Here is an 11,767-nt window from a genome sequence, read left to right as displayed (position 1 = left end):
CTGGATTTTTATATGCGATCGGGTGAAGATTTATTTTATGCTGGCAATTGATATTATGAAATAACTAACAACAATAATGATAATCCTTTTTAAAGATTAAAAGATGATTTGTGTTGAAAAAGGTTAATTAAGTGACAACACCGTGTGGTTTGCATTCTTGATATATCATACAATACCACCACAGTCTACAATGCAGCGGGACTCACATAAGCCGTAGTTCTCTTAAAAAAAAACATAAGCCGTAGTTTGTTAGTTGATTAATTATTTGAAATATAGATATAAATATTGAGTGAGAAGGTGAAGATGACGTACTAAGAATTAGAAAAGGCGTTTAGGTATCTGACGTTGAGTCGTTGAGACAAAAAGTTGAAGCCTCTATTAGAATTGTGATTATCATTTAATTATTGATGTAAGTCATTTAACATATATTAAAACGGTGTGGCTGGACTAGCCCCACACTAAACGCAATACTCAATTAAAGTAGCCTAGGTTATATGATGTACCATACATATATATATATAATCATTAATCTTATAATGAGTAAAAAAATCAAGACCTGTAGAAATAATAGGATACTTTGATATCTCATCAAATTATTAAAAACTCTAATCATAATAATCTTAAAAACACACGGTGTATTATGATTAGCAATTAATTGTCCTTTAAATAAGTGATAAAAGTTTAATATTTAGGCATGTATGAATCAGTATTTATTTGAAAATATCAATTCCTTAAATAAAAATCTTCTTACCTAAATTTTAACTTCGGGATATCTTGAGAAACTAAAAAAATTATATAGTATATAAAACAAGAATATTTTCACAAAAAAAAAAAGACATAATAAAACAAGAATACCCCATTATACTTCATTTTATTATATTTTTGTTGGCGTGTCAAACACTAACGTAATAACCTCTCTATTTTTTATGGAATGGCTTTGCCAAGCCGTTGATTAAATGTGATTTGGTGGCTGTCTGATTTTTTACTTTTGTTATTATCCCAACATACTGAACTCTTGCTCGTCATTTTATTTTATTTGCTCCAAAAGCAGGGGAAAAAAGATTTGCTTATGTCTATTGAGCTGCTGTTGCACATTCATATTTTTAAATGTCATCAAGCACTTACACTTTCATCTTAGAAAGCATAATGTCATCGGGATATAAACTAAATCATTATTGCTGAAACGTAAAATAATACTACAAATAAAACATTTAATATACTACTATTAATCAGACAAAATTATAAAATAGTTGATTGAGTCGAGTCAGTATGATTTTCAATTCATAGAAAGCAAGGAAAAAATGGAAGAAAAAAAAAGACTACAAACAGGACATTAAGAGTATGTTTTGATATAAAGCTAAAAATGTTCTCAAGAGCTTCTCTATGAACTCTATATTTTCAATAAATAAAAAATTCTCAAAAATACTTCTAGCTTATATCCAAACATATCCTTAAGTGTTTATAGTTATGCGTGGGACGGGGTGGGTTATATTTACGTGCTGGAGTATGATGCCAATATCATACCAACAAAGTAGCATTCTTATATTTTGTACGATCTCTTTTTATCTACTATGGTTAGAAATTAGAATATGATGCGCATATGAACTTTTTAGACATCGAACCAAGAGCGATATGTCAGTGAGTGTCTAAGTTTTGTTCTTTTCTTATGTCATTATGTTAGTACTCTTGCTCAATAATTGAAGAAATGAATCATTTGCTTTATTCCAAAAAGCTCGAGAAGAGTTACCTATCATATTACCTATCTCTATTGAGCCGTTAACAGATTCAAGCTTCTAAATTCTATCATTCACAAACAAGTTTAGCAAAAGAAAGAGGAATACTTCTTTAACACTTTCATTACATTCTCTGTTATTTTGTGAATTACACCTAAATTTCATTACTTACTCCATTTAGTGGAACTACATGCAATGCAGCACTTGAGAAATAAAACAATGTGTTAAAAAGGAAGAATGGTCCTATCACCTATGATGTCCCTTTGTGGGTGTGACTTGTGAGATAGATCATACATGTGAGGAAGAAAGAAAAGGAAGAAAAAAAACGAGAGATGTGATGGATAATGCAATGGAAAGGGAAAAAAAGAAATATAAAGAGAGGATGATCGTAAAAAGACACTAAGAAAAAGAGATAGAGAAAATCAGAATTGTGAAAGGAATGTGTGCTAGTGCTGATAAATTACCTACACCTGACAGTGTTAACCCTTCAAATAAAAAGTGATTTTGTCATTCCAGCAAATGGTGCATTTTCATAACCGAACCTTTGTCTTGGAGAGTGTATTTCATTTATTAAAAATGTTATTTGTATTACAATTAAGAGAGAAAAATATGACATGTAAAATAGACACAAAAAATGTTGTTGTATGTCTTGTATGAGTTGTTATATGAAAAATATAACTCCTTCACCTGGTATTATTCAATCTAATCGTTAATCTAATTAAGATACTGCGTTATCCCCACTAGCTCTACCAGTAAAACACCATTAGAATGATGACTGATGAGAAGGTTCCAGTTTCGGTTCTACATCTGACAGCCACATCAATAAGTTACAATGATAGAAACTCAAAACGAAATTCCAATTTCTAAAAACTCCTCTTAGAATCACGTTTGGAGATGGCTTTAGAGTGGTAGGTATATTAGTAGTTAATGAGACTTGCACTAAAACCTGGTTCGTTTTACAAGTTCCTCACCACAAACTAGTGCAACCCGAATTACAGTTAGTTGAGTTCTAACCGATTTATCCACCGGGCTACAGGAATTGGTCACTAAACTGATTCACCAAGTGAATTGGCCTATCCAATACAACTTCAATAACACTATTTTCACTTTGATACACCTTAAATTGTGATTTAATTAAACGTACTATAACAGAACAGACAAGGAAAAAAAAAAAACTAGTCTAAGCCTCTAAGCCAGTGTGATCAAACGGAGGGGCAAAAGGAAAACAGCACAAGAAGGCCATTTGTTCCTTTTACAATAAACAGACAAGCCATAAAGCTGAAGAATTGAAGAGATTAAAGGCAACATTAATATTAGTCAAATGTGAAAAATATATGTATATACACACACACAAACAGGAAGCTAGTTTGTGTCTTAGTTTAGTTATTTTGTGGCAGCAAGCAACAATTACAAGGCTCAGATGATAAACATAACAAATAATGAATCCCCTAAACTATTTTTTTTCTGCACAATCTACAAAGAAAACAAGTAACTAACAAGGAAGCAGATCATCTCCAAAGAGATAGAGGAGTCTCTCCACAGCCCAACTAGGCTGAGGAGGAGGCAGACACGTGGCAGAGCTGTGGTGGCAAGAAGAACTGAGCAAAGGAGCCCTGCAGATAGGACACGTGGCGCTGTGATTCTCGTGTTCGTGTTCCAACCATCTGTCTATGCACTCTCTGTGGAACACGTGGTAGCAGTTCATGAGCTCCCTAACCTCGTCCTCCACGCTCAGCTGGCTCAGGCACACCGCACACGTCTCCTCTGTCTCTGGAAGCCTCTCCTTAATCTCTCCGAAAGTCGTCAGCAAAAGAATGCTGTCCTTGTCCCTTGTCATCTGAGAACATGGTTCTGGTGTTGGGGTCTCGTCGGATTGTGTTGTTCTTCTGTCGTTGATCACTCTGAAGATCAAGCACAAGACCCATCTCAGAACTGCAATCATGAGAGCTACCTCATATATGGCCTGGCCTATTGTCAAGCCTGAGAGAGGATCTTCAGCGTAGAAGCCCATTAATTGAAAGCTATAATCAAGGAAATGAAATGAGAGAGAAGAAGAAGAAAGGGGAAAGGGGGAAGTTCTAATGAGTTCTATGGCTTTTTTATAAAGCCAAAATATGATGGTGGTGCAGTGGAGGCTACTCTGCTCTTTTTAGCTTTCCTTTTACTTTCACTCTCTTCTTTGCTTTTCCTGTTAGATATAATACAGAATATTATCTAACTTATTGAATTAAATATTAATTTAATTGATCAAATTATTATTAATTTAATTTTTTTTACACAATAAAAATTAAATGATTAAATAAATTATTTTATCGTGTAAACACGTTAGCATCTTACACATTTAGACTGTGGCCTTTCCTTTTGCTTGCTTTGCCTTTTCAAATTATCGTTGTTATTTTTGTTATTAAATGTTTTATCCACCGTCCTTTTGTGATTAGGAATAAAGGGTCCTCATCACCGACTAGTCGTTCAGACTCTTCCGCGTGTGATTAGGGGCCACTGTGAGGAGGGATGGGTTAACGCATGGTATTTTTCTTTATCAATACAACTAATACAGTTGCATCATCAGGTATGGTAATGGATCTTCAGATTCTATTAATTATTATTAATATCTTTTTGCTTCTCTATTTTTAGATATTACGCTTCTGCATATGAAATAGTATCTGAATGAATTTCATTCAACTCAGTTTTAAGGGGAAATATTCTATTTTTCCATTCAATCATAAATTTATTAGATTTTTATAATAATTACCTTAAAAAACCTCCAAATAATTAGTTAACTGTATATACCAATGATGCATATAAATTAATTTGTTTAACGCTTAGATCTTTCTGCACTAAAAAAAGATGTGGAAAAAAAAGAAAAAAGAAAACATGTACCAAAACTTATTTTTTTAGCATATGAATCGTGTTTAATTTTTATTATGTAAAATTTTTTAGACCAGTCGCACATTACAAACTAAATTAATATTTAATCTAATAAATTGAAGGACATCCATGAACTTTTTTTTATTGTAGCAAGTCATCGTGCTTGCAAGTTATAAGCTTATAAGCCTCTTGAAACATAGAGTGCACTCTAATATAATTTTGATTGACAAATTTAACTTTAATAAAAATATTGCTTAATGAACTTTTCGTTGCCATCAATTTCGACATAATTTGATTCAGTTGTTGAAATAATGAGATTTGTTAGGTGAAAGATAAAGGGGACAAGACCAAGCCAGGTTGCTTTTTTACATGATCACGAAACGTCACAATGGCCCCATTGCATGTGTAGATTCCTGACATCCTAGTCAGATCCAACCTATATGCACAGTTCATTACCACAATTTGATTAAGAAGTACGATGAACATGACAAACAGGAAAGGAAGCGCATGAGTGGAGGAACGAAAGTGCCGGAATAGGCCATAAAGAGAGAGGATCACAGTCAACTATGACTCACATAGCTTGCAGCAGAAGAGAGAAAAAATGACCAGGACACAAAACGGGATTTTCATACCACATCATTCTTAAACCCTTTTTAATTTAGAATTCCACATTTATGACTGCATGTGGTGGAAGAAATTAAGACAGCTCAACTCAACAATACAAAGATGCACATATTTAAAAATGCTCTTATGTCACAGACCAAAGAAATTTACAAGCTGAATAGTAATACTGCCCAAGTTGCGCAGCTGACAAAGATATGTCTTATATAGGTCTGCATACTTAGTCTGCCAAGATGAATTGAACTCCTCTGTCACAATTATACAGAAGGCGAAATTTTTTGTTCTGGTAACAGAGGAGCTTTAGACAGTGGTAATATTTGAAGCTCTCTTTGGGAGGACTGCATAAAAAGAACACTGATAAAAGTAATAGATTGTTCAAATGCTTTGGTCCACTGCTCCACCTTCCTCCATCTTCTTTCGCATTTTGTATTGCAAGGTAGCTGGTGCACAATCTAAAGGTGTTTCTCCTGAATAAGAAACAGTCAGTTAGGTTTTGCATTCCACAATTTTGCTGCATATTATTATATTTTTTGCAGTTGCACTAGAGCAACAGCAAAAACAATATTATAAGTGGCTGAATTCTAGAAAGAGAAAAGATTAATTGCCTTGTGCATTTCTGTATTCCAGGCTTGCCCCCGAATCCATGAGAATGAAAACTATATCAGTTTGATTGAAGACTGCAGCCTACAGAGAATATTAAAATAGGTTACCACCATATGATTAAGAAAAGAGAATTATGTTCATGCATGCACATTGCACAGTCATGAGCAAACAAGTAAACGAGTGAGAGAGGTACCAAATGTAATAAAGACAGTCCTTGCTTGTCCCTGTAATTTGCATCCACACCCTGCACATTTTAGAATCCATGAATACTACTTCCAAAAAAAACAAAAAACTATAAAGGTGAGTGTCAAATTTGAAAGGGACAAACCTCATTAAGAAGTTTCTTAACAGCAGCAACGTCACTATTTTTTATTGCTTCTCTTAAACCCTGAAAGGTCACAATCAGTTCAACATATATGACTTTCAACATCCAAGATTGTTCTGCACAATGCATACAAGTAATTGTTTAAATTTAAACCACAAAAACATTTACCTCTCCAGTAACTTCATAATCAATCTGGGGTCTGTCTGAGGTACCATTAGTTACATGACCAACGTTAAACATAGAACTGTAAATTTTGCAACATAAACTATCAATTAATTATATCATAAATCATGCAAGAGCAAAATTAACTCATGAACATTTTATGAGCTTAGACATAATGAATTATGAGACTTGTGATTACTTTATAAATATACAATATCTTAAAAAAAATGTCAGCATACTAAATATACCAAATTCTGCACATAAACATACTGTATGACTTCAGTTCATTTGTCATATTCACAAGAAGGAATAGAAGAATAACAAAAAACCATCTTAAGCTGTTACCATATCTAGTGGTGTCTATGGCTAGATTATAATTATAATTATAATTCTATTCAAGAATATTTAGACAGAAATCCCCTCCATAATTTTGTAGAAATTGCTTGCTTGCTCAGTTTATGGGTTTCAGATGATAGGACAGGGAAAATGATATACCTTCCCTGTTACCATATCAGGTCAACTAGAACTTCAATTCCACTTCAAAGGAAGGGCTCCTGTTCTCCTAATGCTGATGAGCTTATAACACTTTGTACTAGTATAGGAGCAAGACATGAAAATGGAAATCAAGTAATCAACACAAGAATATAATTTCAGGTCAACTGGAAATTCAATTTCACTTCAAAGCAAGGGCTCATATTCTCCTTAAGTCCTAACACTAATGAGCTTCTAAAACTTTGTACTACTATAGGAACAAGACATGACAATGGAAATCAAGTAATGAACACAAGAAATTCCTTTCTTTTACTCTACAAGTTATCAGGTTTTTGTTAACACAAGCTGGAGAATGATCATTACCCTTAGATGGAAACCACTACATGTTGAAACTATGCGCTAAGGTATAAGACTGGTTAAAATATAAATTTTTCCAGAAAAAAACAGATATCAGTTAATCAGTCCTTACCTAAATTTACTAGTTGAAATGGAGCTTCTAATTTTCGGAACAGTATCTGTCTTCTTAGGTTTAGGATTTGATGGAGCAGCAATAACTGGATTGGGTTTCTTCGGTTCCGTCACAAAGGATAAACAGAAAACAGTGAGTTTGTCGATTGCATAAAAAAAGTAGATGATATTAAGAATTATTACCTGCTGGGGGAATGCATCAGAGGAAGGGGTTGGAGCTTCACAAATGCAAAGTGGCATTCCACATTTACACTCTTTAATGCCTGACAAAAGCTTAGTCTCTGCAGTTAGTATGGATTTTGAATCAACATTTGCGTTGATATCTAATTTAGAAATTGTATCTGTCACACTGTTTACTCCGTCTGAAGAAGTCTGTGGTTCATCCTTCCCAGACCTGTGCCAAATTAGAAGATGTAATGCAAACAATTCCTAGATAATATTGATCTAAAGTAGAAAATAACAATACTATTACAAGAAAGGAAAAAGAAAATACTAGTAAAGGAAGGCCAAATTGACAAGTAAAAGGAGAAACATAAGCGAACAGAAGTTAAAAATTGTCTGTCAGCATCCCCAACTTACGTGGTATAGAGTTATGAATAAATCTTAGGCTCTTCTTTTTTTGCAAATACATCTTAGGCTCTTAGCTTAGTTAAAGAGTTTTTAGTGCAAACAGAAAAATATTTTGTAGCCAATTGAAAAATAGTAAAAAGCAAATTCTATGAAGTTTGTGAGAAAGTAATTTACCGCAAGTTGTTGAAACAATCAGCACATACTCGGACATTTGAGTAAAGGCCAAATTGTGGTAAAGCCTACATAGAAATATATCACAATATGAAGTTCATCAAGGATAAACACTTGCATTGATATCCTAAACCAAGGGTAGAACATCGTACCATTTGATTTGATGAATGTTCATTACACAATGTTCTCCCACAGGATCGACAGTGGTGCTGCATACACATCACATAGAAGCATATAGTATAGTCATTTCCCAAACTGGAAAATTTTCAGAATGAACTGAATTTCATGTAAGTGGTGTTATGAATAAAAAAAATGTGAGATAGTAAAATTTAGAGTTTAGTTTATATACACCATCAGTGTGAACTATTTTTACACAGACATCCAATAGATTTTAACTATTTTATTTTTATCACATTACTGTATTCATTGATATAACACGGCCATAAGATAAATTCTTATTGAATGTTGGTCTAAAACACTAAAAAATATATAAAAATCAAACTCGATGCACATATTGTTTAACGAAATCCTACGCACCATGATCAATACAACGTTTAATATCCATGGCTCATTCTGTATGGAAGATTAAATAATCAATAAGTAGCAGGTACTGTAAATTTGGGACAATTTCAAAACTTGTCATTCTTATTTCTTAATCTTAGATTATTAACTGATAAATTTCGTTCTTATATCCTTAAAGAAAAACTGTAACCAACACCACGGATTGAAACAGCTAGTATTTTGCATCTAAATGTAAATGAAGATCCCGAAATCACTAAGCATACAGCAAAGTGTTAAAGTTTAATATATACATATCGAAAGAGAGGGCAGAACAAGTTAGAATGAAAAGCGCAAATTCCGAAATTGGGAATGAACAATGAAGATGAAGAAGATGAGAGATCAATACGTTACCCTTCTTCTGAAAGTGTTGAAACTGCAATTGCAGACAACGCATCGCGCTGCTTCTTGGAAAGAAGGAGGAGCTTCTGCTGTTGACATGATTTTCTCTTTCTTTCCCTTTTCGCTGCAAATTTTCAATCTCTATCTGCTGATCAAATCACAGAGCCCCTGGGATCAATTCATTTCTCCAAAGAGGATCAGGAATAACATTTTGTTTTTTCTTGCTCTAGAGAGGATTATCATTAGGCAATTGCTTTATGCACCACGTTTTTTTTTGTGCACCCCTAAATTTAAAATGTTCACACCTTACCCTTCTCCCCCTCACCTCTCGCCCACTCTCTTTTCCTCCCCATCCTCCCCATCTTCCTCTTAACCGCATTGCCCATTCTTGTCATCGCCACTAATCCCTTCCCTCAGCATCTTTTTGTCACCAGCACAACATCCTCACCCTTCGAATTTGGGATTCAAAGTTATGGTTTCATAATTTGGATTGAGTAATATGGAAAACCATAACTCTAAATCCTTATGATTAAAGCAAAAAGGTCCAAGAGTTGAATCTTTGGGTCCATGATGAAAACTAGATAATGTGTTGTTACATGGGAGGGGCTTGGGAATTACTTTGCACACTCAACTATTTCTTGTACACCCAACAAATTTTTTGTTTTTTCCAAAATTACCCTTGGCAAACTTATGAATTTGTAATATGCAAGCTTACGGATTTTCATACGGATTTATGAATTGCCAATGCAGGATTCGAACTTGTGACTTTCAAGTTATTAACACGATTTTTAACCAACTAAACTAGCAGGTCAATTATGTTATAAAATAATTAATGTTACTATATATAACATTAAAATTTCTAATGTATATTTAATGAACATATAAATTTACATAAAAAATTTGTGATAGTTAATTTTGGTACATATGGATTGTCAATCTGTAAGCCTGTGGATTATAAATTCATAAGTTTATGGATCACGGATCCGTAAGTCTGCTAGGGGTAATTTTGGAAAAGATCAAAATTTTTTGGGTGTACAAGAAAAAAGATAAGTGCGCAAAGTAATTCCCGAGGGGCTTCTTAACTCTCACCTTATGATTAAAGCAAAAAAAGGTCCAAGAGTTGAATCTTTGGGTCCATGGTGAAAACCGGTTAATGTGTTACATGGGAGCGGCTTGTGAACTCTCACATCCTTTTTTACTATTTTCACTCATGTTTTGTAATTTAGGAAACTACAAGTTTACCCTCCCACCCTAACTATTTCTATATCTATAAGCTTAATTATCAATTTGCTCCTTTTATTTATTTAGAATGTTCTTTTTATTTATCAAAGTTTCAATTAAGTCTTTTTTAAATGCTTCAATGTATTACAATTACAATTTTGTTAATTCTTAAATAACATAGTTATAATAGAAGAGGAAATTTTAAGTGCACAAATGAATGTGAAATTAATTAATTAATTAATAAGAAATTATTACAAAAACAATAAAGGATATAATACATATTTTTGAAGTAAAATAAATGAAAAACTTCACTAATTTTTTAATTTACTGTCGTGATGAATTAGAAAAAAAAAACTAAAGGAGTAATATTTTGTTGGAATGCATTGTGAAGGTGAAGTTTTATATTGAGTAGGAACAAGTTCAATGACATATGAAGTGAAAGACCTGCAAACTTAATGTTTTAAGATTTTAAATAAAATATGATATCAAATTCACTTGTGTAGTATGTTTATAATTCATTGACGAAAATATTTCCAACATTTATCCTCTCGATTTTCTAAAATAAATAAACTCAATGGAGCTCTCAATAGACAAGTTATCTTTATGTTTCTTTTTACTTGTTTAGTTTTTAAAAAATATTTATAAATTCAAAAAATATTAAATAATATGTTTTTTAATTATGTTTTCATTTTTACCCAATTTTTAAATAGTTATGATAAACAAAAGAGAAATAATAATAAATAATTATGTTAAAAAGTGAAAAATAATTTTGATATAATAAAGAGTAAATAGTTATTCTGGTCTCTGACTTTTGATCTCTTTTGCAAATTAGTCCCTATCTTTTTGAAATGTAAAAAATAGTCTTTACCTTTGCATAAGTTTTGCAAAATAGTCATTGTCGTTAAGTTTAAACATAACGCCGTTAGTGAGGTGCATTGTTGGCAATTTTAGTGTCACATAGACTATCCAACGTGACAAATTGTCTCAGCTTTCTTGTCGGAATTCAAAATGCTTTCTAAAGTACAACTTAGTGGCAATATGTTTGGTGGCAGAATTCCCAGATCGATTGGAGCATTGTAGAATTTGATGTATGGTATGAATCTAAGTTCAAATGGGCTGATAGGTGGCATTCCTGTAGAGATTGGAAACTTGAAAAAATTGCAAAGACTGGATCTGTCTCAAAACAAGTTGATAGGAGTATAGAAGTTATTGGCAAACTCCTCTCCTTAGCTTAAGTCAATATTTCATACAATTCTTTCCACGGTCATGTACCAAAGAGGCTAATGAAGTTGCTCAAGTCTCCCTTGTCATTATTTTTGGGCAATCCTGGCTTATGTACCAGGTATGATGGCTTGGCTTGCATTGAAAGAAGCTCTATAAAACTAGGGGTAGATAAACGGACACAGGTCCATGGATTGGCACGCAGGGTTTGCGGTCCGCGCCGGTAGCAGACCGATTTTTTTAAATAGTCCATAGTTATGCAATGTTTTTGGGCCCGTCCCGCTTAACCTGCGGACTGTGCGGGTTTGACCCGCGAGGTCCGCGAGTTTCCCCTAAACCCGCTTAATCCATGGTTTGAGAATTCCATCAACTACAACACCTTAAGAATCTTACTTAATCCGAATCTTTCATT

The 11,767-nt window shown here is 33.3% G+C and overlaps 2 protein-coding genes across 2 annotated transcripts; both read right to left on the bottom strand.

Annotated features, from left to right (window-relative positions):
* Positions 1-3,019: 3,019 nt before the first annotated feature.
* LOC114392516 (E3 ubiquitin-protein ligase RHA1B-like) lies at positions 3,020-3,907 on the bottom strand. Its single transcript, XM_028353682.1, has one exon. The coding sequence runs from the start codon at positions 3,742-3,744 to the stop codon at positions 3,226-3,228; it is 519 nt and encodes a 172-aa protein (XP_028209483.1). The 5' UTR covers positions 3,745-3,907; the 3' UTR covers positions 3,020-3,225.
* A 1,404-nt stretch (positions 3,908-5,311) lies between these two features.
* On the bottom strand, positions 5,312-9,133 carry LOC114391778 (hepatocyte growth factor-regulated tyrosine kinase substrate-like). The gene is made up of 10 exons (XM_028352726.1): positions 8,926-9,133; positions 8,166-8,222; positions 8,017-8,081; positions 7,456-7,666; positions 7,274-7,371; positions 6,319-6,394; positions 6,154-6,213; positions 6,019-6,069; positions 5,828-5,906; positions 5,312-5,689 (listed from the first exon to the last, which is right to left on the bottom strand). The coding sequence occupies exons 1-10, from the start codon at positions 9,010-9,012 to the stop codon at positions 5,598-5,600; spliced, it is 876 nt and encodes a 291-aa protein (XP_028208527.1). The 5' UTR covers positions 9,013-9,133; the 3' UTR covers positions 5,312-5,597.
* Positions 9,134-11,767: the final 2,634 nt, after the last annotated feature.

The sequence above is a fragment of the Glycine soja genome, chromosome 17 (assembly GCF_004193775.1).
Source record: "Glycine soja cultivar W05 chromosome 17, ASM419377v2, whole genome shotgun sequence".
NCBI lineage: Eukaryota > Viridiplantae > Streptophyta > Magnoliopsida > Fabales > Fabaceae > Glycine > Glycine soja.
This window is presented reverse-complemented; position numbering and strand designations above follow the sequence as displayed.

Coding starts and splice junctions, on each gene's coding strand:
- LOC114392516 (XM_028353682.1), bottom strand. CDS start 3,744: ATGGGCTTCTACGCTGAAGATCCTCTCTCAGGCTTGACAATAGGCCAG.
- LOC114391778 (XM_028352726.1), bottom strand. CDS start 9,012: ATGTCAACAGCAGAAGCTCCTCCTTCTTTCCAAGAAGCAGCGCGATGC. Junction 7,372..7,455: donor CTGATGCATTCCCCCAGCAG/GTAATAATTCTT, acceptor ACGGAACCGAAG/AAACCCAATCCAGTTATTGC. Junction 6,395..7,273: donor ATTTCAACTAGTAAATTTAG/GTAAGGACTGAT, acceptor CAAAATTTACAG/TTCTATGTTTAACGTTGGTC.